The sequence below is a fragment of the Bison bison genome, unplaced genomic scaffold, assembly GCF_000754665.1.
Source record: "Bison bison bison isolate TAMUID 2011002044 unplaced genomic scaffold, Bison_UMD1.0 scf7180017864378, whole genome shotgun sequence".
Classification (NCBI taxonomy): domain Eukaryota; kingdom Metazoa; phylum Chordata; class Mammalia; order Artiodactyla; family Bovidae; genus Bison; species Bison bison.
The window spans coordinates 1,378,122-1,397,312 of NW_011494950.1; the positions used below are offsets into that span (position 1 = coordinate 1,378,122).

Below are 19,191 nucleotides of genomic sequence, written 5' to 3' on the forward strand. Positions count from 1 at the left end.
AGAATACATTTGAATCAGTTCTAATGAGGTGGATGAAACTGGAGCCTATTATACAGAGTGAAGTAAGCCAGAAAGAAAAACACCAATACAGTATACTAATGCATATATATGGCATTTAGAAAGATGGTAACGATAACCCTGTGTACAAGACAGCAAAAGAGACACTGATGTATAGATCAGTCTTATGGACTCTGTGGGAGAGGGAGAGGGTGGGGAGATTTGGGAGAATGGCATTGAAACATGTATAATATCATGTATGAAATGAGTCGCCAGTCCAGGTTCGATGCACGATACTGGATGCTTGGGGCTGGTGCACTGGGACGACCCAGAGGGAGGGTATGGGGTGGGGAGGAGGGAGGAGGGTTCAGGATGGGGAACAGAGGTATACCTGTGGCGGATTCATTTCCATATTTGGCAAAACTAATACAATATTATAAAGTTTAAAAATAAAATAAATAAATAAATAAATAAAATGATTGAGTTAAAGATTGACTTTTCAAATTAGGCAGGGCATACAAATTATAACTGGGCTTCCCTGGTGACTCAGATAATAAAGAATCCATTTGCAATATGGGAGACTTGAGTTGAATCCTTGGGTTGGGAAGATCCCCTGGAGGAAAGCGTGGCAACCTACTCCAGTATTCTTGCCTGGAGAATCCCCATGGACAGAGGAGCCTGGTGGGCTACAGTCCATAAGGTCGCAGAGTCAGACATGACTGAGCAACTAAGAACAGCACAGTGTATGTGTGTGTGTGTGTGTGTGTGTATATATACATATGTGTGTATATGTATGTATGTGTGTATATATGTATGTATGTGTATATATATCACATTTTACAACATTTTTTTGATCTATTCATCCACTGATTGACATTTAAGTTGTCTCTATACCTTGACTATTTTGAATGATGCTGCAACAAACATGGGACTACAGATGTTCCTTTGAGATAATGAATTTGTTTCCTTTGAATGCATACCCGGAGGTGGGATTTCTGGATCATATGGTACTTCTACTTTTAATTTCTTAAGGAAACTCTGTACTGTTTTCCATGGTGACTGCATCAATTTACATTCCCATCAGCTGTGCACAAGGGTTCTGTTCTCTTTTCTCCACATCCCTCACTAGCATTTGTTACTTCATGTCTTTTTGTTAATGGGCATCCTGACAGGTATGAGGTGATATCTTATTGTGGTTTTGACTTGCATTTCCCTGATGGTTAGCATTGATGAACACCTTTCCTTGTACCTGTTGCCTATTTGTAAGTCTTCTTGGGAAAAATGTCTATTTAAGTCATTTGCCCATTTTAAAATTGGGTTATTTGGGGATTTTTCTACTAAGTTGTATAGATCCTTGTATATTTTGGATATTAACCCTTTATCAGAGATGTGGTTTGCAAGTATTTTCTCCCATTCCACAGGTTGCCTTTTCATCTTGTTGATGGTTTCCTTTGCTGAGTGGAGGAAATTTTGTTTATTTTTTGTTTTGTTGTCTGCTATTTTAAAGGGAACCTTAGTTAATTAAAGGCTCAGAACATTGCTTGCATGTTTGAAAATCTTACTGAAAGCTGGTTTTCCCCATGTATTAGCTATAGTCAAGGTCTTGCCTTTAAGCACCTAACATGGTTTAAATACTGCAGTTGGTGGCCCTCACTCTCCAGGGCTATAATGGCTGAGTAATGAAAGCACAGTGGATGTCACTTAGGAGGCTTAGTTAAACAATTTATCAAGTGCCTACTCCAAGAGCTAGTGCAAGACCCCTGTGCAAGACCTGATGCTAAGGCCCTTTAGCGAGGGCTAAAACAGAAGAGAGAAGGTGAAATTCTGGGCCAGGTGGACTGCATAAATCTCTCTCAGATCTGCCATCCTATCAGGTTGGGATTACTCCCTAATCCCATGCAAAGTGAAGGGATATGTACTTCAGCCCTGTATTCCTCAAGCTGTGGTCCTTCTGGTCTGTAAAGTGATAAGAATGGAAAGTGAAAGGAGGTGTTTAGAAAATTTTATAGCAATTTGACATTGTTGCAATGTTTTATTGTGTTTTATAAAATTATTGGCCCACAGTGGATTTAGGGGGAAACACTGATCCTTCAGTACGGAGCATGTGAGAAGCACTGCTCTAACCTGCATGTCCCCCAGTCTCTCTGGCCATTGATTATCAATGAGGTCACATTGGCACACTGACCTCTCACACTGGTTCTTCTTCCCATGATATCCACACAGGCTCTTCCCTCCCCATGTTATCCATGCAGCGTGCATGTCTGGGGGTCTTCTGGGACCTCTCACATTTGTTCCAGAGCCAGCCTCTCCCTCAGGTGTCCACAGATGGACACTCCATGGAGCACCTACAGCCGCCATCAGGCCAGGATGGGCCTGTCCTCCCGGGGAGGGGGCTGTCTCCTGTTCTGTCCATGCACAACGTTGACTCCCCCTTCCTGTGCCCAGAGCTGAGCTGGGTGCCACTCACCTGGCCATGCCTTCTTTCTCTTGAGATCAGTTAGACACACAGGACTGTGGGGGCTGAGGGGGTCTTTTTGTGGGATTTTCCTTTCATCTCCAGCCCTAGTAGCAAAGCACATCCACAAACAGATGCCTCATGGATTACTAGCTCCTCATAGCCCAATTTCAAGTTAAAGTTAGCTAGTCTCCTGTACATAACTACGCGTTTTCCAGTTCCCAGGGGTCTTTAAAAGTCATTAACCATAGCCTTCATATGCTCTACATGCATGTTTTAATCTTCACTTAGGTTCCGTGAAGCCCCTTTCATCTCGTGACCTGCGAGCTGTGACCAACGATGTGGACAGTGCAGGAAACAGAACTATAACCTTTACCGTCATACGTTCCCCTAGACTCGGGAGGCTGCTACGTGTCAATTCTGACAACAGCACGGAGGATGTTTCCGTGTTTACGCAGAATCTGGTGAGTCCTGATGTACTTCTGGGCAGCTGGACCAGTCTCGGTGTCTGTGCAAAGCGGGCCCCTCACTGCTCGTCCTCATCCTGTTAAAGTCAAGCAGAGGTGCCCCTTTGCCAAGGCAGTTACTCATTCCAGCTGTGCTGGTCTTAAAACTGGACACTTTGTGGTGAACACAGGATAAAACACAACTGGCGGAAAACACCAGCAAATTCAAACCTCGTGTCTAATAAATAAGAGGGGATCCTTTTATCACTAAAGATGAATTTAAAGGGAACCCAAAGCAGAGTTACACGAGTAAATCCTGCAGGATATGTCTGTGTACATTTATGCTTAATATATGAACTGATATACATAATTTCACATATTACAGTTGTATGTATGCATGTAAATATGTATGTGTATCAAATGTGTGTGTGTATTTAATCTGCACCCAGAGCCATCTGTTTCCAACTTCTCACCACCAACATCTACGTACGTGCCTTTTTATTTAAATGTATAAGCCTTCAAGTCATTTGATTTTTTTTTTTTTACTTTTGCACCCTAGGAATCTGACTGCTTATGTGTGATTTCATTTTCTAAAAATCTTTGTTTCCAAATTGTCTTCTTGAATATAACTGTTGCACGTCATTCAACTTTCTTTTGCCATTCTTAAACAATGGGAACAGGGATATGGTAGCTGATCTGGCTGTAGCTTTACATGACTAAGGAATAAAAAAGTCTTGTCAAGTTTAGAGGAAATAGCCAGAGTGAACCACAAATCTGCCTTTAACTGTTGAGCCATTTTTCTCCAGTGTGATGTAGCAGAATTGAATTTAGCTTTTGCTTTGCAATTGCTTTTGTCTGGGATGCATTGAAGGGAACAGATAATAAGGTTAGCAGAAGTTCTGAAAGGGACATTGAAAAGAGGAGGTATAAATTCTCTAGTTCACAGTTGTACTCTGGAGGAAGGAAAAAAGAAATTAAGGATGAAAACTACATTGTGAGGGGGAACTTTTAATGTGCCCAAAGGCATCAAAACTTGCCTAGTTTTTTGTTTTTTTGCTAGTATACTAGCAAGAATGATGACAGTCCTATTAAGATGCCTTGACTCTAGCCCTAGTTCTTTAAAAAATTATTTTTTGATGGTGATCATTTCAAGCTTTAATTTCCACTGCTTTCATTGCAAATATATAATAATTTAGATTGGAGTGTGTGCATGCTCAGTCATGTCCAACTTTTTTGCAACCGCATGGACTGTAGCCCACCCGGCTCCTCTGTCCATGGAATTTTCCAGGCAAGAATACTGGAGTGGGTTGCCATTCCCTTTTCCTGGGGATCTTCCTGGGGATCAAACCCAGATCTCCTGCATTGAGGAGATTCTTTACCGTCTGAGCCACCAGGGAAGCCCAGAAGGCCAACTAGTAGGGCAGAAAAAGTCTTGATTGATTGGTATCATCAGTGGCAGCTGTTTGTATCATCAGTGGCAGGTATTTGTCTGTGGGTAGTGTGTTACCGTGGGGCTCAGGGCTGGAAAGCACCTGCACAGTGGTGTCGGGATGAGGGGTGTTAGACCCAGCTGGTGGTCCTCGTGGAGGCAGGGGCAGGCTGCAGTGTGGAAGCACAGCCTGGGCAATGTCACAAGTCAGGTGTGGTCAGAGAGAAAGGTGTGTTCTCCTTGAATGGACCAGGAGAACATCCCTCTTCTCCACACAGCCCTTTCCTCTCCAGAGCGTGCACCCAACATGCCAGTGTGGCCTTTGCCCAGTGCTTTGAATCAGAGGACAATGGGGAGACCCTTCTGTTGTGTACCAGGCATCAGGCCTTTATGCAGGTAACTCCCGGTTGGGATGATTCCTATTTCCCCAAAACAGCATCTAAGATACTTTTAGAGTCTGTGGGAATTCAGCACAGCAGCCCATACTCCCTGTCTTCGGTATAAGAGTGTGGACAGAGCATATCATGTAGGAATCGGGTGCCTTCTTGCTGCTCCTTGAGCCACTACTGACCACTTATGACTGAGGACACAGCCTTGGCTCTGAAGTGGGAAGACCTGGATTAACTCTGTGAGTTATAATGTATCTTTTAATCCTTAGTTTCCTCATCTGTAAAATGGGGGGAAATAGTAGTAATGACAGTTGAAACCATTTGAACATTCCCTATGTCCCAGGATGCCATTAGAATGGCAACTTTCTCAGCTTTCTGCTGAGTTGTGTTATTGTTCAGTTGCTCAGTCTTGTCTGACTCTGCAACCCCTCTTTGCGGCTGCAGCACACCAGGCCTCCCTAACCTTTACTGTCTCCCAGAGTGTGCTTAAATTCATGTCCATTGAGTCAATGATGCTATCTAACCATCTCATTCTCTGTCGCTCCCTTCTCCTTTTGCCTTCAATCTTTCCCAGCATCAGAGTCTTTTCCAGTGAGTCGGCTCTTTGCATCAGGTGCCCAAACAAAGAATTGGAGCTTCAGCTTCAGCAACAATCCTTCCAATGAATATTCAGGGTTGATTTCCTTTAGGATTGACTGGTTTGGTCTCCTTGCTGTCCAAGGGACTCTCAAGAGTCTTCTCCAGCACCACAATTTGAAAGCATCAATTCTTTGGCACTCAGCTTTCTTTATGGTCGAACTCTCACATCTGTATGTGCCTACTGGAAAAACCATAGCTTTGACTAGATGGACCTTTGTCTGCAAAGTGAAGTCTCTGCTTTTTAATATGCTATCTTGGTTTGTCATAGCTATTCTTCGGAGGAACAAGCGTCTTTTAATTTCAAGACTGCAGTCGCTGTCCGCAGTGATTTTGGAGCTCAAGAAAATAAAATCTGTCAATGCTTCCCTTTTTCCCCCTTCGATTTGCCATGAAGTAATGGGACTGTCTGCCTTGACTTAGGTCTTTTGAATGTTGAGTTTCAAGCCAGCTTTTTCACTTTCCTCTTTCACCCTCATCAAGAAGCTCTTTAGTTCCTCTTCACTTTCTGCCATAAGAGTGGTATCACCTGCATATCTGAGGTTGTTGATATTTCTCCTGGCAATCTTGATTCCAGCTTATGATTTATCCAGCCTGGCATTTTGTATGATGTACTCTGCATAGAAGTTAAATAATCAGGGTGATAACATAAAGCCTTGACATACTCCTTTTCCAATTTTGAACCAATCCGTTGTTTCATATCCAGTTCTAATTGTTGCTTCTTGACCCACATACAGGTTTCTCAGGAGGCAGGTAAGGTGGTCTGGTACTCTCATCTCTTTTAGAGTTTTCCACAGTCTGTTGTGATCCTCACAGTTAAAGGCTTTAGCATAGTCAATGAAGAAGTAGATGTTTTTCTGGAATTCCCTTGCTTTCTCCATGATCCCACAAGTGTTGGCAATTTGATCTGTGGTTCTTGTGCCTTTTCTAAACCCAGCTTGTATATCTGGATATTCTTGGTTCACATACTGCTGAAGCCTAGCTTGAAGGATTTTGAGCATTACTTCCTAGCATGTGAAATGAGCACAACTGTGTGGTAGTTTGAACATTCTTTGGCATTGTCCTTCTTTGGGATTGGAATGAAAGCTGAACTTTTCTAGTCCTGTGGCCACTGCTGAGTTTTCCAAATTTGCTGACATATTGAGTGCAGCAGTTTCACAGATTTCTTTTATATTACTAATTATATTGCTTTGCAGGCTGGGATCCTAAAGCACAGGGAAGTTAAGCCACTTGCCCATAGCTACGCAGTTCACAAGTGTCAGAGTCAGGATTGGAACTCAGGGTCTTGATTATAGGTCATGCTCCTATCTGCTAGTCCATACTTTCCTCTTAGAGTTTATAATGAATTAACACAAGAAAGTAAATACAAAATGTTTAGCACACTGCCCCACATGTAGCAGATGCTAAATAAATAGTAGCTAAGGCTGTTGTGATTATCCTTTTGTCTTTGAAAATGCGAGAAGTTCTTTCCTCTGGTAGCCAAAGGACTACTTTCATGGGGCAGGCCATTTTCTGGGACACTGGAGTTGGCTGCTACATCTCCCCTAATGGGCTGTGGTGATTCCATGAATGGAAATGAGGCCGTGAGAGGAAAGTGGCGTTTGCTTCATCCTGTCACCCACTCACCGATTCCCTTTGTGGAAGAGTCCCTGGTGTTCTGGAACACATTTCCCTGAGCCATGACGAGAAGAGGAGGCTGGGGACCATGTCAGGGGCTTCCTGTCTGGATCCAGCAGCACTGCATCCTTGGGCAGAGCACAGGCTGGAGGCAGACTGAGGCCTGAGGCTGGGGCAGCGCCAAGGATCCCACCCCAGAGGGTCAGGGCAAGGAGGACCCGGTGGAAGGCCTCACCAGAGAAGCTGGGAGCGGCTGAACAAACCTGGTGTTTTTTGCAGGATGTGTTTGGCTAAGTTTGTAAGCTTCTGTGAATAAATTTCATCAAAATACCCTGACTCCCCTTCCGCTTCTTTAGTCACAAAGAGCATCAGTACTTATGGAGGAGAGGAGAATGTGCAAAGGAAACTCTGCAAGAATATAAACCCAAATGCTAACTCTGGCTCTTTCAGTGTGTGTGGGTTTTTTGAGTTTTTATATAACACATGCTTATTGTAAAAATAAAATTAGGAAACATTAGAGCAGAACATTAATATTGAGATATGTATGGCGGAGTCCCTTTGCTGTCCCCCTGAAGCTATCACAACATTGTTAACCAGTTATACTCCAATATAAAATAAAAAGCTAAAAAAATATAAAAATAAAAAAGGTCCTGACATCAAAACAAAGAAAATTAGTACTGAAAAAGAGTAGAGCATCATCAAAAAATCCACTGCAATTGGTGTTTAGGTGAAGGCGTTCCAATTCTGTTTAGCTTGTGTGTTCAAAAATGCACATTTTGATTTGTGACTTGGGAAGAGAAGGAAACTTACTGTTTACCTCCCTGACTTTCTCCTTTTCAGATCCTGTCTTCTTCTTCACATGCAAATAGATTATGAATCCCTTCATAAAATCAATAGTTTTATGGGCTCTGTCATACAGGACCTTGGTCAAATTCTCAGCCATTTTATGATGGTTCAGTTTCCTCCCCAGCAGCTCCAGAAAAAGTAAAAAAGAGGGTGGGATAGGTTTTGGAGGTAGCGACTATGGTTAAAACCTTTTCCCTGAAATTATTGAACAAGGACCTTAACTGAACACTTATTGTGTGCTTTGATTAGTCCTCTTCAATCTGGTTGGTGAGAAGAGATGTTACAGAGGAAACAATTTTCATTATAAAAGGAGCTCAGAGCTGTTCAGCCATGTTCATGTAATATAATGGCTTCAGTTGCCTTTTGACTTTTTAGATTAGTTTTTTCTAATTTCAAGAGTTAGTTCTAGCCCATAACCTGCTAAGGGTCCAATGGGGAGAGGGCTTCAGACAGGTGGTGGCTGAGTCTTTTTTCACACCTTTACCTTAAAGGATAAATTCTTTCCAGCTCTCTACCACTCAGCTAGGGGAGGCAGAAACACTGTATCATTTGCATGTAAAACCTATACCCTGTCTGGCTTTTGATAGATAAACAAAAATGACCATTTAAATTAATGGCTCTGGATGGTTACAGCTAATGAAAGAAATCAAGACATTTCTTGCTTAATATCACCCTTTGGAAGAGTAATTGTGGGGAAAACATTTGTTAGTTAATAGCTCAAAATACTTTCTTATCCTGGAATAAATTAATGATTTTCAAACCATACCATATCAACCTACCAAGATAAACAGTAACATTCTTGTTTTTCACCTGCGTAATTTTACAACTGCCCAAGAGCGAATAGCTAAACCACAAAAATTTGTGCTGAAAATCTTACATCCTGAAGAATTAAACATACAAATACACAGAGAAGGTGAATCATCAAATTTTAAAATGAAATACAACCTTTCTACAAACGTAGAGAAATTATTGTTCATTTCAAAGAATGTACAAAGTAAGAATTGAATTCTCTAAAGAATTCTCTGACTAGTAGAGCACAAGGCTAATTGAGTGATTTTCATTCCAGTGCTTGTTTAGATAATTTGAAATCATTAAAAAGCAAAGTGTTCTGGTTTTGAGGTTTATGACGCCTGGCCTTTTTTCTTTTCCATAAAGCCCAGTAATTGCGTTTCAGCCATTATGCTGTTATGGGTAGATCATCCATCTTCATCTCTGCCTGCTGCTTCAGCACAGATACAGGATTCCAGGTCCACATTTAGAAAATGATACAATCGATTCTGGGTTATGAGTTTTGTCTAATAACCCCTTCTAGACTCTGAAATCAGCGTGTACATTTTAAGACATTGTGAACGCATTTCCCATAGGAGAGAAGCTAATTTATTATAACTTAATGGAGAGTGCAATGGGATGGTTAAACTTTGGCTCTTTTATTTTCTGTGCAGGGAAGGATAAGCTTCTTTGTGTTAGTGATCACTCTTGCCCCACCCTGACCCCTGCTTTCTTGGGGTCTCTTCAGTGCCAAGCTTAATGGCAACTAGACTCAGTAGACATTTTGAACATTTTCCAGTTTCTTGTTTTAGCAATTTTGATTTGGCCCTTGCAGTTCACTGAATTATGTGCTAGCATATTTTTGCATGCATGGAAATTATTGTATTGCATTGTCATTTAGCCACCTATTCATTGTTCAAACTTGAAGCTGGCTTTGAATAACCAAAAAAGCAGAGAGAACTAATTCCCATTTCAGTGAGCATGGTTGAGCTTTTCTCCTTTTATTAACTTCCTAAAGCTGCTGTAATAAATGACCTCAGACTTGGTGGCTTAAAACAGCAGAAATTTACTGTCTCATAGTTCTGGAGGCCAGAAGTTGGAACTCCATTTCACTGGACTGAAGTCAAGGCAATGGCAGGGCTATGCTCTCTCTGGAGGCACTAGGGGAGAACTTCTTCCACTCCTGTCTTCCTGCTCCTGGTGGCTGCCAGCCTTTCCTGGTATGTGGCCGCATCTCTCTAATTTCTGTCTTCGTGGTCACATTGCCTTCTCCTCTTCTGTCTGTATCTTTTAGCCCTCTGCATCCCTCTTATTCATGTGATTGCAGTTCGAGCCCACCTGAATAATCCAGGATACCCTTCCCGTCTTAGGAAGATTGACTTAGTCACATCTGCAAAGTCTTTGCCATAGAAGGTAACACTCACAGGTTCAAGAAATTTGGCCCTGATATTTTTGGTGGATGTTTTTAGCCTAGTATGTTCATATAGAATAAAAGCGAGGTGTCCCATACGATCTCACTTGGTAGTTTTATTAAAGGACTCCATGCTTGTAATGGTATAAGGCCCATGAAAATCTACGTCTGTGTGTGTGTGCTGAGTCACTTCAGCCGTGTCTGGCTCTGCAGCCCCATGGACCGTAGCCCACCAGGCTCCTCTGTCCATGGGATTTCCCAGGCTGGAGTGGGTTGCCATGCCCTTCTCCAGAGGATCTTCCCAACCCAGGGATCAAACCCAAGTCTCTTACATCTCCTGCATTGGTAGGTGGGTTCTTTACCACAAGTGCCATCTGGGAAGCCCAAATCTGTGTCTGAAAGTGTTAGTCGCTCAGTTGTGTCCAACTATTTGCGACTCCATGGACTGTAGCCCATCAGGCTCCTCTGTCCAAAGAATTCTCCAGGCAAGAATACTGGAGTGGGTAGCCATTCCCTTCTCCAGAAAAAAAGAGTCTGCTTTTTTTTAAAAGAAGCAAGTCTGCTTCCATATAAATGTGGATTTGGACCTCTCTGTCAGGTAGGGCTGTAGATGGATATATTGCTAGGCTCCCATGAAGAGCTTTTTGTTGTAATATTTTTATGTAGAGTATAGAGGAGCATGGATAATTGTTTGGGCCTGGTTTTCAGTTGCCCGTTTCTAGCTGGAGATTTCCAGATATCACCATTTAGGAACTTAAGTTTCCTAAAATGCCTCTTCTATCCATTTCCAGTAAGGAGAGTCATGCCTGGGACTTACACATGCCTGATACCTGGGCACCCTCTAAGCTGGTTCATCCTGAGCTGCCCCAGACTTCTGACCTCTTCTGGGAACCTTTGAACAGCTATGCCCAACTAGCTGTTCACTGCAGGCATGTTGGTCCCAGTCCTGGTGGAAACAAGAAAGGGCTCACAAAAAGGAGTCATTTCTCTGAGATCATCCTTCAGGAGCACAGGAGCTTGTTGTTTTCCCAGTCTTAGCCTTTAGGACTTTTTATTAACCTACACGGAACCTTGGAGATTTAATCTTTTTGAACTGTTTGGATTCCTGTAGTCTCCTTTCCTTACAAATATCTGCCCAAGATAGAGATTTTTTGGTGAGATTACTGACTGTGTCCTAGACAGGCCAGACCAAAATGGCACTTGTCTGCCCTAATCATACCTACCAATTCACTTTCAACATTCCTGAATTCCTTAGGGTTAGAGAGCCTAACTTGTGAATTTCTGGCTTACTATAGTGCCACTGAGCTTTCTGGGCTTCCCGAGTGGTACTAGTGGTAAAGAACCCACCTGACAATGCAGGAGAGGAAAGAGATGGGGTTTGATCCCTGAATCAGGAAATCCCCTGGAGGGGGAAATGGCAACCCCCACTCCAGTATTCTTGCCTGGAGACTCCTGTGTACAGAGGAGCCTGCCGGGCTTCAGTCCATGGGATCTCAGAGTCAGACATGACCGAAGTGACTTAGCACACACTGAGCTTTCCACACATAGGTACAATGAACTCTGGAGTCACACAAGACTGGATTAAAAACTGAGTTCTTATACCTGTTGGCTAGTGAATTATTTAAATTTTCTGAGCCTCAGTTGTTTTTTTAATCTGTCAAATGAATATAACAATCCCTCCTAAAACAAAAATAAAATGAGTTACATATGAGCCAAACAGAATGCCTGGCATATATTTAGGGCACAATTAAAGTTAGGTACTGTCAATGTGTTTTTATTAAATAAATGGGTAAGATGTCTTGGATTGCCTTATTTCTACTGCTTCATGATATAAATGTACACTTTATAATTAAAATTTGTAAAACACTTTGTAAGTAGTGTATCTGTTTGTTAAACAAATATTTACTGAATCACCAAGTGTAGAATGGTGCATGCTTGCGTGCCAAGTCTCTTCAGTTGTGTCCGACTCTTAGCAACTCCACGGACTGTAGCCCACCAAGATCCTCTGTCCATGGGATTCTCCAGGCAAGAATACTGGAGTGGCTTGCCATTTCCTCCTCCAGGGGATCTTCCCGACTCAAGGGCTGAACCCATGTCTCCTATGTTTTCTGCATCAGCAGGTTCAATCTTTACCACTACCACCACCTGGGAAGCCCATAGAATGGTGAGCTAATGTTTATTTACAAAGCAACGGAAAGTAAGCTTCCAAAATATGTGCCAGAATTCCAGCCTACAATTTCCTTTGTTTTATGAGAAAATATTTATTTATTTAGGCATATTTTAGAACTTTCTGATTGCTTAATATTCTCATGCCATGATTCACTATAAAAAATGAATATAGCCTTCCATCTGTAAGGAATTGTTTAGTTAGGGCTTAGATCCTTTCTTGAAAGCCCTAGAAATGCCCAAAGCCCGCCATTTTGAACATTGATATGGCAAAAGACCAATTAGGTCAAATGCATATCTGCAAGTCAGATATGATTCTGTATTTTAATGCATAAATGGATGCTCAGTGAGATTAAATGACTTGCATAAAAGACACAGAGCTGGCAGTTGGTAATATTTATATTTGACTTTGGGTCTGATCAATCTGGCTTCCCCAGTGGCTCAGTGTAAAGAATCTTCCTGCCAATGCAGGAGACACAGGAGATCCCTGGGTCAGGAAGATCCCCTGGAGAAGGGAATGGCAACCCACTCCAATATTCTTACCTGGGAAATCCCATGGACAGAGGAGCCTGATGGGCTATACTCCATGGGGTTGCAGAGTCAGACACAACTGAGTAACTAAGCACCTCACAGCGGCTGATCAATCCAGGGTTCATATTTTACTACATTCCTGTGGTTCCATTTTTATATTAGTGAACATCCTTTTCCTTCTTGGAGGAAGAGAGTTAATGGTTCAAGTAGTTGGGGGCAAAAAGTTGCCAGTAATATGGCTCTAAAGAAAGAGCTCTTATCTATAAGCCTGGACATCTGGGTTCTGGCCCCCGCTCTGCTCCCAGCTAGCCCTGTCACTGCGGGGAGGGAGAGGAGTTACTGAAATTCCAACTTCTTTGAGCATCTCAGGAGCCTCTCAGCTGCAAACTTTAACTCATCACACAAAAACCAATAGAATCCCTAGCCTTCTTACAGCCAAATCTGTCTCTTTGGTCTCTGATAAATGTTTTTCTTTGTGGTTCTGTAGGAATCAAGGCTATGAGATCCAGAATGTTTAGATTTCAGAGATCCAAAGGGTATTATCTTAGTGTCCCTTCTAGTAAAAGCACTACTCTGAGAAGGTCTAGGATTTGGAGCCACATATCCACCCATTCGGAGAGGAATACAACCTCAGTAAAGTCCTAGAGAAATGGACCAGTTTGGAGGTGGGGTGCATGCTGGGATAGTCTACAACCTTTTGTTGATTTCAGAGTGCCAAGGCACATGCCCCATTCTACATAAACGGTGTCAGCAGAGAAAAGGCACTGTTGATCCCTTCTTGAAGCTGATATAGTAAAACACCCCAGGATTTACTTTTTTAAATTGTTATATTAGCTTTTTATTTTGAAATAATTTCAGACTCAGAAAAAAATCACAATAGAATACAGAATTCTCTTATACTGTTCATCCACATTCACCAAATGTTAGCATTTAACTGCCTTTTAACTGCCTTTATCATTCTCCCTATACACACACACACACACACTTTTGATATTTTGAGAGTTTTGAGAACCAGTTACAGACATGATGCCCCCCTTACCACTATATTTAGTAACATATTTGTATTTATTTACCTCTATATTTAGTACATTTATTTTTAGCTCTGTATAGTTCCTAAAAACAAGAGGCCGTTCTCTTATATAACCACAGTTTAATTTTCAACAACATGAAATGAACAGTAATGCTGTTTTATAATCTATAGACCTTACTCAGATTTGACAAGTTGTTTCAGTGAATGTGCTCTATGGCAGAGGGGAAAACCCACAGCACAAAACATAGCAAATAGGTGTCAGCAAATAGGTGTCAGGAGCCTTTAGTCGCCTTTAATCTGGATCCATTCCACAGTCATGTTGACTTTTGTGACCTTGCTGTCTTCTGTGGCCAACAGGCCAGTTATTTGTAGGAAGTCCCTCAGTTTGGTTTTATCTGATGTTTCCTCTTGTTTGGGGCAAGAGCGCCACAAGAGAAGCCGGGTTCTTCCCAGAGTGTCCTGCCCGGCGCCCGCTTTGCCCTGTCCTTGATGATATTTTCTTTCATCACTTGGTCAGGTGCTGTTTTTCAGGTTTCTCAACTGTGAAGGGAAAATTAGTAAGTGTCTATGAGGAGATGCTTTGGAACCATCTAAATATCCTGTTTCTCATCATAATTTAGCTCACTAGTTTCAGCAGTCATTTTAGGATTCTTACCTGAAGCGTTTATTACTAGTTGGTTGCCAGATGGTGAGTTTTCTTTTCTCTTTTAAAACAATGGTGCCTGTAATTTATTTTTGTCCGTGTTGGGGCTTCATTGCTGTGTGGGCTTTCTCTAGTTGCGGCAGGCAGGGCTGCTCTCTAGTTGTGGAGCACGGGCTTCTCACTGCGGTGGCTTCCCTTGCTGCAGCGCATGGGCTCTAAGGTGCGCAGGCTTCAGTAGCTGGGACGCTTGGGCTTCGTAGTTGGGCTCAAGGGCTCTAGAGCACAGGCTCTGTAGTTGTGGCGCACGGGCTTAGTTGTTCCGTAGCATGTGGAATGTTCCGGGATCAGGGATGGAACCTGTGTCTCCTGCATTGGCAGGCGGATTCTTTACTAATGAGCCACCAGGGAAACCCTGACTTTTCTGATTTTCTATTTTTCTTTCTATATTGAAATTATACACCATTCAGTTTCTAATGACATACCAGAAAGATTGTAAAAGAGAAAATATCTGGGCTAATCTAAATCCATAGGAAACAAAAACACCCCTTTCCCCTCCCCTTAATCCCAGAGCCCAGGTACTTTGCTAAGTGGCTTATCTGTCTATATTTAACACAGTGGAAATATGCAGAGCTGTTGGAAGTTGTTCCTAAGGCTGCTTTCTATTTGAGATAACAAGTAATTCCTAATCTTCTCTGAGAACCTTCTCTCCTCAGGTTGACCCTGCACTTTTTCTCATAAGGTCTTGATCTTATTCTTCCTTTCCTGGCCCTCTCTCAGCATGCACACACACACAGGCACTCTCACAAATACACCAGCTCACACACACACACCCCTTAGAACCTGACTTTTAAAGCTGGTGAAGCCAAAGTTGTTTTCTAAACATCACCTCAACCCTCTTATCCTCTTTCAAGGCATGACTGGCAAGTTGACATTCCACAGGTGCCCTCACTTCCTTTGACTTCTAGCTCAGCCCTTTCAGTTACCTGTTCTCGGGTCTTGGAAGCTCACACACTCAAGATGAATCTAATTCCATTCTCTCTCTCTCTCCAGTGTAAAATGTCACTTTGTTATCTACAATTTCTTACTCTTAAAATGCCTTTCAAAAACAGAACTCAGAACAGACCTCTCCTACATTAGGCACCTGAAATACAGAACTATGTTTAAGACTCTTTGCCAGTTACTTCTTTCAGAAGATTTCTGACCTTCATGTCTATTCTTCCCATCTATGAAAACCATTCTTTCCTTGGGAAAATCATTTTCCTTACAATAGACATCAAAAGATCTTAGATTATTCTAACAATTTGTTATATGTTTTTTAGGGAAGCTGACTTTCACTCATACCAAAGAAACAGTGGCCATGAATGACCCATATCCACAAAAACCTTCCTCCTGGTTAATAGTCTGTTAATTTTCATATTAAGAAACTGGATCTTGTTTGCCTTATAATATTATACTTCTCAAGCAGAATGGAAACATTTCAGAAACCATCCTCTGGTCTAAAATCCATGGCACAGTCACCTACTTCTAGGAGGAGGAATATATTGATAACTAACCTTTTGTCATAAATCTTAAACTAGGAATAGAAATGGTAGATCTACTAAATAAAACTGACTTATTCCCCAGGAACTAATAGGGTATTCAGTTACTAGTTAGTAGCAGAAATTACTATCTTTGGAGAAAGTCCAATTTCTCATGAGTCACCTTGTTTTTTTAATTAGGAAATGTTGAGAGATGATATTTTCTTCTCCCTACTTAAAATCCCCAAGTGACAGCACTTACTTGCTTTATCCTTGAATAGGATGAGAAACAAAAAAATCCTCATCAGCAGTTTTGGCCACTCTGGGAACACAGATCTTTTATTCCATGAAATTCACTAGCCAAAAGCCTTTCTGGTTCTAGATACACCCACTGTCATGAGCAGAGAGTCAAAGCAATGCATTACCACACCTCTGTTAATTAATACATTACAGTCATTCTTACACATCTGTAGGATTTTAGTTCCAGGACCATCCCTCCCTATATCCCCCACCACTGCTGCTAAGTCACTTCAGTCGTATCCGACTCTGTGCGACCCCATAAATGGCAGCCTACCAGGCTCCCCCGTCCCTGGGATTCTCCAGGCAAGAACACTGGAGTGGGTTGCCATTTCCTTCTCCAATGCAGGAAAGTGAAAAGTCAAAGTGAAGTCGCTCAGTTGTATGCAACTCTTAGCGACCCCATGGACTGCAGCCTACCAGGCTCCTCCACCCATGGGATTTTCCAGGCAAGAGTACTGGAGTGGGGTGCCATTGCCTTCTCCGATCCCCCACCACTGCAGATACTAAAATCTAAGAATGCTCAAGTGCCATATATAAAATGGAATTGTATTTGCATATAACCTGCACATATTCTTCTATATACTTTAAATCATTTCTAGATTACTTACAATACTTAATACAATATAAATGCCTTATAAATCATGGCCAGTATGTAACACATAACAATTTTGACTTTTGGAACTCTATGGAATTTTTTTTCCAAATGTTTTTGATCCATGGTTGGTTGAATCTTTGGGTGTGGAACCCACGGATATGGAAGACCATATTTCCAAATACTGACTGTTGAAAATTTCTCTGTAAATTATATGATAGTTTATCCTCAGAACTTTTGACATGGACAGTCAAGTACTTTGGCAGAACCTACCTGTAAGTTCAGATATTGTAATAGATAGCAGGTCAGAAAAAGATGTGACCTATAGGAATTCAGGGTTGCATATTTTATCTCTAGCCTTCCCTTCTTGGTTATAGTCACTGTTGTTGGAGGAAGGGCTGCTCGCATGGTATTTTCATGGTAAACCCATGAAAATAATGAGTTTAGGCAGTTGTATCAACAAGATACTGGGTTGGGACCATCTCCATCAATTGATATAAAAAGGACCTTGATAGTGTTATGTGACAGCCTGGATGGGAGGGTAGTTTGGAAGAGAATGGATACGTGTATATGTATGATTGAGTTTGCTGTCCACCGGAAACTATCACAACATTGATAATTGGCTATACTCCAATATAAAATAAAAAGCTTTTCTAAAAAAGGACAGTGATAGGTCACAGACATTAAGGACTTTGGTTAAATCTTGAAAACTATCTCAAGCAAGATGGGAAAACTTAAAAATCAGTAGGAGTTATACTTGCAAGAGAATGATATACACCATATATTAAAATTCATGAATTAATGATGATTCTCAAGCAAATAAAACAAAACCAGTGGTCAGTGTTTGGAGATGGGAGCCAAGGGACTCATTCTTCTGAAAATGATATTACAAGGAAAAGAATAAAACACTTATCCTGTTTGTCCTGCCTGTACTGTGTATCAGTGCAGCCAACTAGCTGATAAGAGAAAGTTTTTTATAGAAGAATTCCAAATAAGAATGAAGAAGGAATGATGAATAATATCAGTGTTTTGTCACTGTGAAAATAATGTGCTTAGTTTCTCAGTTGTGTCTGACTCTTTTTGACCCCATGGATTGTGTAGCCTGCCAGGCTCCTCTGTCCATGGGATTCCCCATACAAGAATACTGGAGTGGGTAGCCATTCCCTTCGCCTGAGGTTCTTCCTGACCTAGGGATCGAACCTGAGTCTCCTGCATTGCGGGTGGATTCTTTACAGTCTGAGCCACTGGGGAAACCCATGAAAATAATGAGTTTAGGCAGGTGCATCAATGAGCACGTAAAACTGTTAGTTGATAGACTTATGGGGAGCTTAAAGATAGTTGGATCAGTCTGGCAACACTTGAAGCCACCTATCAATCTTAACATATCCAAAAGAGAAGAAGCCCGACATTATTTTGCTTTGTGATGCAATGCAAGAGGAAATATACATGTAAAACATTCTTACTGCAAAATTGAACCTGATTCTTATTAAAGCTCTAGATATAACTGCAAATACGTAAGAACTATAGGTACCAGAGGACCATATTAAATGATGCCATATGGGTGGTAACTGAATATTTGAAAAAAAAAATCTTTTACTAATACTTACTAGAGCATTTACAGATGAAATTACTTGATGTCTGTGTTTTGCTTCAAAATAATCTGTTGGGCAGAAAAGTAGGAATACATATGAAGCAAGATTGGTTGGGAGTTGGTAGTTATGATGCTGACATGGAAGTAAAGGTTCATTATAAACTTGCTATAATATAGATACCGCAGGCATCAGTCATCTCAAAATCAATGTGCTTTTCTTTCTCTTTTGGTAATAGAATCACCTAGGTTTGACAAATATGTTACCACACTTTTAACGTTCCTAAATTTGCATGGAAATGTGTAATACTCTGAGGATGAATAAACCCTGAAAAAACATATATCTCTTCCAATTGGGATATATGTTTATTCTCATATGATCCCTGAAATCAGGGGCTGATTTTTCTTAATATCTGGCCAGGTGAGTGAACAGCTGATATCATACCAGCATATGGACTGGGAAAACATGGGCTGGACCGCGGAAGACTCTTTTACGTTCACAGTGTCCTCCCCGCCAGCAGCTCTAGGCCCTGAGGAGTTTCATATAACTATTTCGTATGAAATTAACGAACCTGGCCGGCAGAGTCGTCTGCTTGCAAATACAGGTAATTCCACCTTATCCTACTGATAAAGTCAATACCTTATCTCCACTTATTAGAACAGGGACATTTGGGGAATAAATCTTTCCCTTTTTAATCATCAATGCCATGATATCAATCTTTGAAATAAAACTTTTATGTCTATGAAATGTGTTATTTCTTTATGTATGCTTTTTCTCTGGGCCTCTGCTTTTTCCTCTCCTGAGCCTTAATAGTTTCAGTGGGGAAAGA

General features: G+C 41.5%; 1 protein-coding gene across 1 annotated transcript in view; it reads left to right on the forward strand.

Moving 5' to 3' along the window:
* The window catches only part of LOC105001048 (chondroitin sulfate proteoglycan 4-like), a 62,398-nt gene that overhangs the window by 38,190 nt on the left and 5,017 nt on the right, over positions 1 to 19,191 (forward strand). Inside the window, exons 7-8 of the mRNA XM_010857163.1 lie at positions 2,744 to 2,916; positions 18,783 to 18,966. Of these exons, the coding sequence (XP_010855465.1) occupies positions 2,744 to 2,916; positions 18,783 to 18,966 (357 nt within the window). The remainder of the gene's footprint in view (positions 1 to 2,743; positions 2,917 to 18,782; positions 18,967 to 19,191) is intronic.